The sequence below is a fragment of the Clytia hemisphaerica genome, unplaced genomic scaffold, assembly GCF_902728285.1.
Source record: "Clytia hemisphaerica strain Z4C2 unplaced genomic scaffold, Clytia hemisphaerica genome assembly, whole genome shotgun sequence".
In the NCBI taxonomy this organism is placed as follows: domain Eukaryota; kingdom Metazoa; phylum Cnidaria; class Hydrozoa; order Leptothecata; family Clytiidae; genus Clytia; species Clytia hemisphaerica.
In genome coordinates, this window is record NW_027103260.1 from 226,839 (window position 1) to 241,725 (window position 14,887).

The window sequence follows — 14,887 nt, forward strand, 5'->3', positions numbered from 1 at the left end:
TAGTCAAAGTAGATCTAATATACAGCAAAATACTTTTGTTATAATTGCCGAATACACTTTTTTTTTTATAAGAACAATTTTTTAAGAACAATGAGGCTCAAAAATGCCAAAAAATAAGAACAATTTAAGAACAATCCTGTGCCTGGAGTTGCTGAGTTTTAGGTAAAATAAGGGCCAAATTAATGAAATTAGGGTTCAAACCCAAAAATACCCCCAAATTTGCCCTAAAAATAAGAACAGGATAAGAACAATTTGAGGCTCGAAGTGCCAAAAAAATAAGAACAGCCGAGCCTCAACAAAAATTTACTGGTTCTTATAAAAAAAAGAAGTGTAGGCCTGTGGTTTTAGAAAATGAATTCACTGAAAAATATTTTACCGTAGTTAACGCTAACAAAATCCAAAAGTCCGTTTAGAAAATGTAGCTTATTTGATTGACCTTTTCATAAATAACGTCAAGAGCAACTCTTAACTCATTTTCAAAACATTGCTATTTTGATTGATTCCTATTGATTCCCAAAGGAGATCATAATAAGTCTACTCCATTTATAAAGTGACACTCGAGGACTCAGGGGGTTTAATCATCTCGGTAACTAATGACTTCAAAACGAGGCAGTCGTTGCGCTCAAAATGATTTATGAAAAGACCTACTGTTGAGCGGACTTTTGGATTGTTAACGACAACTACGGTATTAAATGGCATCCAATATTGATCAATGTTGTGAAACATTTTACAGATGTTTCCGTTTAAGGGCACAGAAATGTAAATTTCTTATTTATTATAAACCTGAGATTCATCTCAAGTGATGTCAGATATTTATTACGAACAAATAGTTGGATTAAAAACTAAATAAATTATCAAAAATAATTACAAAATAATGTGTAATTTCTCAAAAAAAAAGTTAATTGTTTTTGTCATACGTAGATTCAATGATCCTATCGAATTGTTTTTTACGGATAGCTCTGGCTAATTTTTTCTTGCTTTTCTTCTCGAATTCTTCGTGTTGTTTATACAAGTCTAATCTATTCATCAAACGTTTGTAATTCTGATGTAAAAAGTTCAGTTCAATCAACTCTTTCTGGTTTTTTGATGACATCTCTTCGATCGAAGCTTCAAATTTTGTACAAAAGTTCTCGCTGAATTTTGCGAGTGATGTCATCTTCGCGAGTCGAGTTGATGATGTTTCTGTGGAATATAAGTGAGATGAATTATTAGAGATGTACCGTGTTTCAATCCCAAATTATGGAAGATTTCCGAAAACTTTTAAAAACTCATTTTCAGTATTTTTGATTTTTACCACCTGTCACTTTTTTGTCCATAACTTTTTTCCCCATGACGAAAAAGTTGACTCTACCCCGCATAAATTATCTTTTAACGGTATAAAGAGACCTTTTATAATTTTTTTTCTAGGTTGATTCAAAATTCTACTGGACTATTGTTTCAATTAAAGATTTAGAAATGGTGGAAAACTGGACTGGTGGACAACTCATAGAAAACACTTTTACGAGTTTGGTCAGCTTTTAAAAATCGGTGCATTCGAAATATTTGCGAAATCAACAAAATATATCATATGTGGCACTTTTTGATTTAAAACTTTATAAATTTGAAATTTAAAACTAAACGAGTATCATTTTGGAAACTTCTTGTAATAGATGAAAGACAATGAATCTCTCTTTGGAGAAACGAGGGGTTTTTATCTACCTATTTTAATCCGTTGTTTTAATGTTCATCAAAAGTTTTGTTGGTGAGGATAGGCGAGATTTCTCTTGATGTTTGAAAATCTTGACACAAAATAAAAAATAACAACCCTCCTTATATTCTTACTATACAAGAAATTCTCACTGGACTTGAGTGAACTGCAAACCATTAACGAATACAACTCTCTTGGAAACCTTACCTTCTGGTTGAACTTGAATCTTCGTCTTGCGGCAGAAAAACCAATAAAGATAACCGACAAATACCAAAGCAAAGAAAACACCAGTCAGTGTAATGAAAGTGAAGTTTGCTTCCTCAGGAGTGAAAAGTAATTCTTCAACCTCGATTAGTGTTGGTTGTAAAAGACCAACTTCTTTTTCCATGAACCGTGAGATGTAAGCTTGATTCGATGTCGTATAGCTTCGAACGTCAGATTCTAGCTTAGCCGCATCTCCTGCAAGAACCATCCCATATCCTGCATTATAATCCAATACCTTATAAATTCTCAAACTTTTTTCTTCCATTAAAGCTTCGTAGCCAAGAGCAAATGAAGCATCAATTAATCCGATCTGAACTTCGCCACTCTCTACCGCAGCCATAATATCCAATATACCCGTGTAATTTTTATTCGGGTCAATTTTTCCAAATAGTTGAATGGCTTTTCGATATTCAAAGGAATCTTTAATTGTTGCAACCTAAGATAGAGAAACAGGATGAAAATTCAAACGCAACCCAAGCCCTAATATTGCCATGGCCATGGGTAAAGCTAAAAAATCGACACGGTTTTTTAAACAAAGTGATAAGGAAAGACTGAGTTTCCAGTTCAAGCTACAATTAATAAAATGTCAAAATAGTGCTTTTTACTTTAAATGAATCAAAGTTTTAAAAAAGTCTGCTTTATTAAAAGGTATTTTGTAAGAACGTATAGGAACTCACTGTTGATCCGTATATTTTGATATCATCATTGAGTGCCACAACGCTGAGTCCTGAGGAAACTACGCCTCCAAATATACCGATCAGAACGAGGCCAGTCAAGGACCACACTGCCAACACAACTTTTGATAGTTCCGTGGTGGGTACAAAATCACCATATCTAACGAGTAAAAGAAATTCAAAATCATATGCTATTGGAATGCAAGTGGAGTGTGCTCCCAGTGTGCTATCAAAAAAAAAGCTTCTGGCTTTATTGCTTCAGGAAAGGAAAACATTTTACTACAGAAAGATTTCATTCGATATAAAAAATGTCTACTCGACAGCGTGTAGAGTTTTGATTGAATTTTAGGATAAAAGTATTCTTTGAAATCACTACTTACCCGACAGTTGTCATGGTAACAAAAGCTATCCAGAATCCTTCGCTTGCTCCTCGCAATGCATCTTGGATAGTCATATCGCTGTTCGAAGAGCTTTGCTCCTAAAAGGGAGTACGAATGAAAGTATTGTTTGACTAGTCTCCAGGTCGATTTATTACAACTGATGTATTACTTTAGGCAAAACTTTGGCGAATGAGGTATAATTTTAGTAGAAAATTTAAGTTTTCGGTGAATGAGACTATTGTTTTAATCGTTCAAATGTATTCAAACCACAATTGATGGACTTTTGCATAAAATCTACACTAAATCTTATCCTTGTTATCATCAAAGAGGAAAATTTGAGTAAATTTGATTTTCAGTTTTTTTTCTCGCGAGTATAAACTTTCGCGAATTACCCTCACAACAAAAAGGCTAAAGGGCTAAAGTTCACGAAAATTGCGAAGTTTCTGCTCGCAAAAGTTTGTACGCCTAAAGTACACTGAAAGGTTTTTGTGTTTCGATTTTTAAGGTGGCGATACTTGTTTCAATAGACCTAAAATTCAATTTATATCTCGAATATATTAAGCTTTGGCAAGACGCTGCTATAAGAAAAGAATCTAAAAGAAAGCTTACAGAGAACCAAAGGAACCAGCCAACAACACACATTAACAACATTGAAATCGCCAGAACTGATTTGGCGTTTACCACAGCTGTGAAAATCCTCATAAATCCTACACTAACAATCTTTGGCTGGTGGACAATCATGGCTGTCCCTTGAGACTGGACAATTCCAACAAACGGGTACCCTGAATATGTCTTAATAAAAAGTTGACCAAAAATCGGAAAAGTAAAATGCGTGGTGTCATCGATGTTAGCGATTGCACTGTTGACGTCATCTTTAAGAGGTTCACGCCCATCCATGGATAAATTGTAGTAAGTTGTTGTGGGCGTGGCACACCCCGTACAAACAGAATCAACAATTTGTGAAAGAAGTTGGGGAAATAATCCAGTATATGTTTGTCGGATTTGGTCTGCTTGCATGAATGGATTCGAGTTGTAGTAATTGGTGAAGATAGCTTTCGGACATTTGCAAGTGGCTATTGAGAAAATAAAAGTTAAACTTAAACTGACAAAGCATTTGCAAAGGCAAAGATTATCGACACAAAGCACTGATGTTATGTACATAATTGTGTTAAACAGACATTCCATAGCTAAAGAATCAATTCTCAAACCGAAAAAAATAACTTCGGAATAGACTGTAAGGTTAGTTATTGAAATTGATAGATGTAGTGGAATGATCAATTGTTCTGTGAAAAAAAAGTTCAATCATTATGGTGACTTACATCCTTTCAAAACAATTGGTGGACCATCACCATATCTGGAGTAAGCATACAAGTGAATCTCATATTCTGTATAACTTTCTAATCCACCAATCAAATAACTCATTGTAAACTTATCCACATCGATCAAAATCTTCGTTTGGCGGCCCGCCAATTCAACGCCCGCTTGACGCACCATGAAGTAGAAAAACCGGTAACCGACCAGATCACCATTGTGATATTCAGGGGGTAATGCAGACCAAGAAATGTTCAACTGATGTGTGGAAAATTGATCATTCACGAGGGCGTTGGGTGGCGGTGCCCCGGGTGCTAAAAAAAGTAAAAAATTGATTTATATGAAAGTTATAATCAAAAGTTAGAAAAAAGAATCAGAACATGTGAAATATATAAACTATTGTTTAAGGCTATTACAGTACTTACCACCCTCGGGCGTTCGGAATACAAAAGGTAGGCATGGCGGTCCAATTCCGCCATTGGAGTATCCTGTAATTTCCACCCAGTACCATGTGAAAGCTTTGAATGCATTGATCGTCCTCTGTTCAGACTGTGCATCAACATTAACAATAGTGGTGTCATTTTTGGTGTATTGTTTGTATTTGATCTGGTAACCAAGGAAACGACCTGGTACTTTGGATTGTGGGATAGCTGTCCAACTGAAGAAGATGGTATATGAATCCAATGTTTGCATTTCACATGGATATGGCGAGACTGTAGGTGCTGAAAAATATAAATAATGAAAATATCTTAAAAAATCAATACCTATAATATCTTGGCCAGGGAATACAGATGATGAAAATTCACCAATTTCAACCAAATACTAGTTCAGTTCAAAGTCATTTCTCGAAAAGACAAACATAAATGATTAACTAATTATGAAACTTACCTCCGGCAACAGTTCTAACTTCAATTTCTTTGGAGGCTAGGCCCATTCCCGCAGTGGATGAAACTAACACCCGAATGCCGTATAACGTCCCTGGTTTCAAGCCAATGATTTGTGTCGAATTGTCTGGTGTTCCTTCATTATCCCATAGGGAATCATCATCGATATTCCGAATGAAAATGTAATAAAGATAATGTTCTTCTACGTATCCCGATTGGTTCGTTTTGAACGAATGATCCCACGTGACATTAATGGTGGTGGATGTATACGATTTGCAAACGATATTGTTGGGTGGTTGGGAAGGTACTGGCAGAATAAGAAGATAAAAGAAAAGTTACAAGACGTGTAGGATGCCAACAGTTGGTATGTGATGCCTAGGAAAAATGACGAAGGATTCTTCAAGGATGCAAAAAAAGAAGTTTTATGAATCAGAAACTTTGGTTGTACTAAAACAAGAAAAATTTTCTGAGGACTGGCACCATTTAATGCAAGCTAACAAAAGAGCGTTGATTTAAAGTCCATACGCTTTACGTCTTACGTATAAACAAAATAACGTAAGATGAAAGCTGAATCGATGTCATGTGCAAACTGGGACCAAGCAAAAGTTATTTACTTAAAACATCATGCTTAAAGGAATGATCAAATGGTTTCAGATATTTTACCTATTTTGTAAAAAAATCTTGACAAATTTTTTACTTTTAGCGAGAAAACAATAGAAATTTAAACTTAAGAACCGAGTAAGAACCCATTTTTAAAGATTTCAATTTATCATATTTCGACTTTGGAAAACATTCAGGCCAAAAGATTTGGATCTTTTACTCTGGATTATAGAAGGATTTTTAGGTTGAAAATCTCAAACCATCTGATTGCCCCTTTAATCCTTACCGTCCTCAGTGGTGATATTTTTCAATTCCACAGGCATTTCAGCTAAAAGACCATTATTATCGATCGCATCTTGAAGGATTAATGATTCGGCATAATGCACCATTTGGAATGACACTGTGAAATTGGCCAAGACACTCCCTTTCCTAAAAACAGTGAATGTAAACGAGTACAGTGGAGTTTCCATAACTCGAACTCGCGCACAGGGAACGCAAATTCGATCGAGTTATGGAGTAAGGTTTATAAGGCATTGTTAAAAATGAAGGGACAACAAAATTTGTTCGAGTTAAGGAGACATTTAGATTTAACAGGAGAAGGAAATTAAGAAAAAGTGGTTTACTCAAAATTGTGAAAAGTGACGCCAACTTGATTGTCGATTTCCCCGTAGTCTGTGTTGTTTTGGAACACCAGTGAAATCTAAAATTGAAAACAAAATTGAGTCATTTGTAAAGACAATAGCGACCTTGTGTATTCGAGATAAATCGAAGGAGACGGTATAACGGAAAGTTGACATGTGACCAATATCGCAGTCCACTTTGCCCGACGACGGTAAAAACACCGAAATGCCGTCGTCTGTTTAGGCGATAAAGGCGATAAAAAGCCGTACAGTAACTATCGACTTTGTTTTGGGTCTACTAAACTTATCGTCGCCCTCGATATCCTCCGATACATAAACTCGCTAACAACAAATAATAGGGATAGTTAAGCGCCAAGTCTAATATAAAAAACAAAATTCATAATTGTGAAACAATTCTTGTTAAAAAAATAGAAAAATACTTACATTTGATCTGAGATTGTCCATCAAGAAAAGAGTGTTGGGATCATCCATACGGTACATCATAAAATCCCAATGTTCGTCCACCAGTCGTACGTAATAATTCACATCCACACCTAATTAAACGAATGTATTATGGTTCAAAAAAAATTCTGTTTTGATGGCTGCGAAAAAGGGCCTTACTTCCTAGCTAGTCTTATAGGGAAACTGACATAGCAAAAATGAAAACTATTGTAGAGTTGCGAGTTTGAGTCTTGCCGGATCCGTTGGTTTTGCAACGGTTCTGGTGGCTGGTCAGAACACAACACGAGACTGCACGAGAGTGACTGTATTTTCACTTCATTGTAATACAGAAGGCAAGAATTAAAACTACTGGAGTAGAACATATTGTCCAAGACAAATCTTTTAACAAAAGCTTAATCTCAGAAGGTCGTAAGGCTACTCTGCTTTGTACAACACCCCAAGCTCCAAACACTCTCAAATCTTTCCCTAGCTGTATGAGTAAAATTGTAATTAGTGCGAAAAGATTCCTTACTTTTACAAGGTGTTGATGAGCAAGGAATATATCGTGTATCATTCCCAACACAATAATCTCCACCATATTTCGGTGCCGGCAAATCACAAAAACGTCTTTTGATTGCATTTCGTGAATTCGAACATGGCTGCTTGCATTGTTCAATCAAACCCCATGCGCTCCAATGACCGTGTACTGTATCGGAAAGAATTAAAAAGGATGATGATAGATAAAGTTTATAATGGCAAGTGTAACTACTCCCTTAAGAATCTCATTAAGTGTTGGGCCTTCAAAGTTTGTAGTAAAAAAGAATATTGAAAAATGTTCAAGAGTCGTCTATACATGTAGGCTTCTTCTCATTCTCTAGCGAAAAGATTTTATTATATAGGAAGTATATCTATAGAGGTCTGCGATTCAGACTAATATACATACTATTTGTTCGAGTATTTGAATTATTCAACTGAGGTTTATTCATGATAAAGTTTCACATTACTTGACTTCAAATTCTCTCAATTGTACTTTATGAAAAAAAAGGGGGGACGTTCATACTTGGGCATGGCTGTGGGTTGCAACCACTAACAGAATCTTCGTTCACTCCAGCGCATTCTTTTCCACCGTACAATGCAACAGGAGAATCACATTTACGTGTCCGAATTCTCCGTCCGAAATCACACGTGGTTGTACAATCGGACCACTCGGTCCATTGTCCCCACGAGCCATCAACTAAAGACAAAGGTGAATGATATTGAAAGAGAAGTATTGAAATGGGGACCAGATACAAAAAACATAATTTTTCGTCAGAAACAATAGCTCTCTCTATTAAGCTCATATAAATAAACCTTGAGGGGAGGCCTAGAGTAATAGTGATTGGATATTGCATCCACTGGCATCATATGAGAATTTCGGTCCTGTTTTGGAGTGCCGCGACCCATACCACCCTATTTTTGACACCACCTGTTGGGCGTATACTCACATTTGAAATTAAAGAATTTAATTAAAATTTTAAATTACGGAATTCTGACATTTAATGGGTTAATCTATGTGTACATCAAAGGCTACAAACTTTCTTTTGTTTTTTTTTCTATCTCTTGTAAAAATATTTTTCAGACAAGGGCATTCCACACGCATTAGCATTCATGAATGATGAAAGAAAGATCTATTACCAGGGCAAGGTTCAATGTTGCAATCGTTGACATCAATATCTGATCCAGGACAAGAAGACATCAAGCATCTACGATAACGCTGGTATCTTCCACCACCACATTCTTTGCTGCATACCCCCCAATTTGCCCACTCCGTGTACGACGCCGAGTCTATTGAAAATGAAAACAAAAAACGAAAAAAAATTTCAATGATTTTTAGAAGAATATAGCAAAGTAAAGTTAACAAAAACATATAACCATCAAAAGTGTTGCATCTTTTTGCTTATATTTGTACAGCAAAGCTATAGAGAGGAAACTCTAAATTGGTGATGGTGATGGGATAAATAGCATTGAAATCAAGAACCAGAAGAGTCTGACAATTATTTTATGATTTTTCACATCAGTAAAAACAACAACAGGGATTGCATTTATATACAAATTATACTATTCAGATCGCTGGATATACCAACATTGATCTTGGATTCATGTTTCGAATGAAATTCGACAAGGGTCGAATGACTGGGTCAAGTTGCTGTAACTGCAAGCCCGGTAAAACAATTACTTCGAACAAACTCCCTTTCTAGTAATTTCAAACAGGTTGCAAGTTTACCTTTATCGACGCATTTACAAAGTCTTCGATCTTGACTGCCACCAACTGCATGGCAATCGATCAAGGTTAAGTTCTTGTAACCACGACAGCGATTGGCTGAAATCTCGTAACTTGGATCACTTGCTTTTTGGTAGTCATCAGTTTCAGGGTGTGACGTGCAATCAATGTTTGAAAGTTGAGTGTAATCATTGGCATCAATGGCTTCGAAGAAAGGTTGTATGCGATCGTATGTGTTCAATAGACGTATACAGGCAAAATCGTTCCCCACCTCTGAACACAAGTCTGCACAGCTTTGACCAACTTTCGCCAAATAAAAACCTGGAAAATCAAAAAAATATATATCAAAGCATTAATAACAAGTTCTATAACACTTAGAAAGTCAGCGTAAATAATGGAGACTGATTTTCAATTCGTCACCAATGATATGCGATTCTTGTTTTTAACCTAAAATCCAAACATCACAAAAAGATATGAAGAGCCTACCTGGACACGGGATATCATTACAGGGCAGTGTTTCCATGGTTTCACCTTCACAATCATATCCGCCATACAGAGGTGGTGGATTGGTGCACCATCTTTGACGCATGGACACGCCCAAACCGCAACTTTTGTCACAATTACCCCATTGGGTCCACTCTGTGAGATTTCCGTCATCTGCAAAAATAAAAAGAGATTAATGAACTTTGATTAGTATGATGACTGGCGGTAAAACCTTCCTTTTCTTATAAGGCTTTTCAAAAAAGAAGAACGTCCTTGCACCGCCAAGAAAAACGTAGCTTGATAACTACAGTGAAATCTCTTTAACTTGAACCTCTATAAATCGAATGTATCCTTAACTTGAACAAGTTTATAGTTCCCGTCAGTGCAACAATGCCTCTTAATAAACCTTACTCCATAACTCGAACATATTTCAGTTCCCCGTGTCTGTACCAGTAGTTTAATCAATAATTTTTCTTCAAGGAAAGAAGAAGGCTGATTCTTTCCAACTTACAAAATATGCCAGTGCTAACAACAATAGGTGGTGACCAAGGCCCTTCACCAGTAATGGTATATCCAGCAATCTGAATAGTATAGTTTGTATACAAATGCAATCCCTGTATTTCCACCTCTGTAACATCCATTCCCTGTGTTTGAACCGTTCCATTCAATGAACCGCCTCTGAAACTAAATCCTTCCACTTCCACATATTGATATTTGATGATGTAACCGAGCAGGTTGCCTTGGTGGTATTCTCTAGGGACGGCATCCCATTTTATCAGGAGACTGGAACTACTTGTTTCTTGACCCTCAACTTCCAAGGGGTAAACAGACGGTTCTAAAAGAAGATGATTTTAGGCTATTGTATCGTGATTTCAATAAATTTACTTGACAGTAAGGCAACGAAAAGGGTTTGTGATGCACTCAAATAAACAGCGTTCAAGCGTAGAAGCTAGAAGACTGTCGCTGCTTATGATCCGTGCAAAATAGAGGTAATGGGTGTTAAATGGTTATACTATAATTGTGAAGAGATATTTTGAGTTTGTATAGTATAAGCTATCACAACGTCCTCTCGTCTCTTAGTTTTTCTTTTGTCTGTTTACAGGGGTATTTAGAGTTTGAAATTTGATACTCAAATCAATGGTTTTTTTACAATCACCTTCAAAAATTATGAGACATCTAATAAGCTCATTTGGGCCCTCAGAAGGAGGGGAACTCTCCAGTCTATTTGTAGGTGTATTTATCAAAACAATCTCTGTGCTATATATACGAAAAAAAAGGAAGAAAACATACCATTCTCTTTGGTTCGAATTCGTACTAACTCACAAACTGGACCTTGTCCTTCCTTTGTGACACCTAACACTCTGATATCAAACAACGTATCATTTGGCATTGGATCAAGTGTAAAGGTCAGCTCTGGCGTATCAAAATAATACCATCGACCTTCATTCATGATGACTTCTTCCCATTGGTGCGAATGACGGAACAATTCGATGACGTAATATGTGACGTTGCCACGGCGACTCAATGGTTCAATAGCGTCCCATTGGATGGTGATAGTGGTGGCTGTACTTTCCGCCAGTAAGTTGTTTACTACTCCATTGGGTGCTATGGATTGAAATATTCGGTCATTTATTTTCCAAGAATCATACCTTATCGGCCAAAAGTCAACACTGACCTGTGACCTACGTTTTACACTAACCGTTCAAGTCGTCGTTACTGTTAACAAGTGTGTACGTCATTTTTAACATCTTTAAATTCGAAAAGTTATGACAAGGGTTTAAAAAAAGCAATTTAGAATTATCTTATTATTTTTTTTAAACTGATAAAATATTGTCATTTTAACTGGACGTCATATTTAATGCGAGCGAAGCGAGAAAAATATCAACTTGCAGAGTCGTTTCGGACGACACTGGTACGGTATAATTTTAATAATGATGCTCTTTCTGATAATTTTTAACTTAAACAAAAAATTACGTCACAGGGACAGTATACAATCCAAATATGGTTAAAGGACACGGGGATGGCTAGAGTGAAACTTTGAAGAGATTTTTGTTCTTATTTGATTGTGCTTTTAAGCCAACTTTAGCGGGTGCATGTCACTAGTCCGACACTTTCTAGTCCGACAGTAGAATAGCCCGAATCTATAAAATAAATTCGGGTTTAAGGGCCCAACCTCAAAGTCGGAACTTTGGATTTTTATGAGCACGTGGTTGCTTATAAAAGACGTGCCTCCTCTTCGGCGATTCATATTTCGTTTCATATGTTTTTTTTTGACTCGTTGTCGGACAAAATTGTTGTCGGAATACTCGAGGGGTAAATCACTTGAAAAAAGGTGTACGATACTTTTTGACTTTTTGAATTTTTTTTGACTTTTATTTGATTTTTTGACTTTTTTTGACAAACTTTCATTTTGACTTTTTCCGACAAAAACGCCCACCGCATTCGGGCGCCCAATATTTTCCGCCCAAATCTGTCCAAAAACGCCAACCACCCATAAATTTTGCTCCACCCATCCGCCCATTCAAGAAACTTTTTGACTTTTTCAAGACTTTTTTTTGACTTTTATTTGACTTTTTGACTTTATTATTGACTTTTTGACTTTTTCTTTGACTTTTTGACCTTTTTTTTGACTTTTTTGACTTTTTTTTTTACTTTTTGTAGAGGTGTACGATAATTTTTCGAGTTATTTACCCCTCGGGAATACTGACGCATTCGTCAAATCCAACGTCGGGCATTTTTACTGTCGGATTATAAAGTGTGGGACTACTGACAACCTCCCGCTATAGCATCCAAAGGACTTTTAGTACTTTCAGCTTACAGCTTAACCGGCGTGCGACGCCGGGTACCGGCTAGTACTGTATTATTTAACCCCAGGCATCCTAAACTACAATTAAACCAAAATTCCAAATAAGGAAAAACCAACAGATTTTTCAAAATCAGAGTATGTATATGCCTGCTATGAAATGGGAGTACTTTTTATGACACTAAAAGCCATCAGTGTACAGGCTACAAAGGAGGTACACGGTACCGAAAACTGACCTCGACATTCTGTGTCCACGAGTTAATGACGTCATTATGGTGCAATATCGACAGTTAATATATTGTCCTTTCCCAACTGGCACACAACGTTGTTTCAACATTCATCTAACGTTATATGGACGTTGTGAACGTTAGATAAACGTTGAAACAACGTTGTGTGCCAGCTGGGTTGCTGGTGCTGACATTAACAAGTTTCGTGTTTTTACAATAAATCGAAAGACAATTATTTTCCTCTCTCTCTCTTCAAATATTTTTTATCAACAGCTTAATTAAAATATAAGCTTAGTTGCCTTAGCAACGACGATTAAATGTTTTGTTTGATTTGATTGAAAACAAAATCTGAGTTCCACTTTTTTCGCTGTTTCATCAAAACATTTATTTGATGAGCTTATTTTAATACAATGTGGTGGTGAGGAATGAGCAAAATTATACCAAAAGCCTTACGTAGAGTTTTAGGCTTAGTTTTAGGGTTTTTTTCTTCTTAATTTAACCATTATTCGATATATTTTGGGGAGATTTTCTAAAAAATTGTATGCTTTTGGGCCCAGCCCCTACAGAAGTGTTCTTAAATTGTTTTTAATTTACAGCCTTTTTTCTCATAGAGAAAAAACCTACAGTAAAATCTGAGACGGAATGGACAGCCAAAATCCATCATCACGGCAAATCACTTTTAAAGTTCAATATGGTGAAAACCGCGATACCGATTTAACATTTGTTGAGGATGAGGAGACGACGGTTCTCAGTATAAAATATCATTTAGTTTTGAAACTTGACTTACCAATAGAAAACCAATGTATCTTAAGAAAGGTAAATCAAGATTGGATTTATTTGAGGGACAATGAAACCCTGGTTTTCACTAGCGATATAGAGCATCCAACAGCCGAAACGGTTGCTGAGATACAAATCGATTTGAAATGTCTCGCCATCAAAGAACATTTATCATTATTCCCTTTCGCTGATGACAGGAAGAAATCTTTCGTATTTCCAAAAATTCGAGTTCTTCCGAAAAGATACACCATAGAAAACAATGTTATTGAAATAGGTTGGGACGAGTTTCAACGTCATCATGCGTTGTGTACACTTAAAGGATTTCAAGCAATGATTTGTGACAAATTAAACACAGATCCGAATGAATCTTTACTACTTTATATAGAGAGCTTTAAAGAAAGATCTTTTCTCAAGAATACTGAACGTTGGTTAGAAACTCTAAATGAATATGGGGTTCGTGAGCAGGTTTTAGACGTGTACATTGGAGTATTCAGTCAACCTTCAAATACAGTTCAACAACAGTCAAACAGTTCAAACATTCTACGCCTTCCATTCATTAAGGTATGTAATACTCGAGATGAGGAGATTGCCAAATGGTATCCAGACAGCAAAAGCTGCGATACAGTGAATCTAATGACATTCATTCAAAATGAATTGGAAATTCCTTTACAAAACCAAGTCCTTTATCACGCCGAAAAGAAGTTAACACGATCAACAAATCTGACATCATTACTCATTACCAACGCGTATTCTATTGACATCCATGTAGCTTACAAAACTTTCCCAAAAGCACCCGGAAAAGAGCTTTCAGAACGTTCAAGATCTCACTTTGAAGAGCTTAGATTACAAGAAGTGCGGTCAATGACTATTAAAGATTTAGATACGAATTGGACAATTGTTGAAAACGCATTGGTTGTCATGTTGAACCCGTCAGCAGGATATGGAGAGATCGTACACGTTATCAGTGATAAACTTGGTGAAAATTTCATCTACGATTTGTCCAAATCTGGGAAAACCTTATACAGAGGACTTGTTATCGAAGAATTGTTTTACAACGGCGGTGTTTTCAGCGAGGATATCGAGCTCAAATGTTCTTTGAATTACACGAAAGCGAAGCCTGGCGAAGATCAAGACTGTGATAGGAGAATGTATGGTTTCAAGAAATTGGTCATCAAATCTTTAACGAAAGTCATAGAGCTTGATGTGTCAACTTATAACACTTTAGACAAATTGAGAAGATTTATTGAATCTGAATGGGGAATCTCTAAACGGTGTCAAGTTTACATGACCAAGGATCGAAAGATTGGACCAGATTCGAACGAGTCTCTGCTAATGCTTTACAAGCATATCACAACCGAAGAAGAACGAAAACGAAACGCCTTGTATTTCAACTTGATAACACTTGAGCCTAAAAACGTCACGGTATATCTCAATTGCCCATATGGTGAGAGAATTGGGATGCCAGAAACCGTCGAC

General features: G+C 36.4%; 1 protein-coding gene across 1 annotated transcript in view; it reads right to left on the reverse strand.

Annotated features, from left to right (window-relative positions):
- Positions 1-762: 762 nt before the first annotated feature.
- LOC136799101 (uncharacterized) overlaps positions 763-14,887 on the reverse strand; it is a 47,105-nt gene continuing 32,980 nt past the window's right edge. Inside the window, exons 33-50 of the mRNA XM_067055789.1 lie at positions 10,895-11,209; positions 10,116-10,439; positions 9,608-9,778; positions 9,125-9,442; positions 8,536-8,685; positions 7,922-8,095; positions 7,394-7,567; positions 6,865-6,974; positions 6,424-6,500; positions 6,087-6,229; positions 5,205-5,507; positions 4,742-5,038; positions 4,325-4,630; positions 3,615-4,078; positions 3,006-3,103; positions 2,629-2,785; positions 1,895-2,387; positions 763-1,182 (exon numbers count right to left, since the gene is read on the reverse strand). Coding sequence (XP_066911890.1) covers positions 899-1,182; positions 1,895-2,387; positions 2,629-2,785; positions 3,006-3,103; positions 3,615-4,078; positions 4,325-4,630; positions 4,742-5,038; positions 5,205-5,507; positions 6,087-6,229; positions 6,424-6,500; positions 6,865-6,974; positions 7,394-7,567; positions 7,922-8,095; positions 8,536-8,685; positions 9,125-9,442; positions 9,608-9,778; positions 10,116-10,439; positions 10,895-11,209 — 4,358 coding nt within the window. The 3' untranslated portion in view covers positions 763-898. The remainder of the gene's footprint in view (positions 1,183-1,894; positions 2,388-2,628; positions 2,786-3,005; positions 3,104-3,614; positions 4,079-4,324; positions 4,631-4,741; positions 5,039-5,204; positions 5,508-6,086; positions 6,230-6,423; positions 6,501-6,864; positions 6,975-7,393; positions 7,568-7,921; positions 8,096-8,535; positions 8,686-9,124; positions 9,443-9,607; positions 9,779-10,115; positions 10,440-10,894; positions 11,210-14,887) is intronic.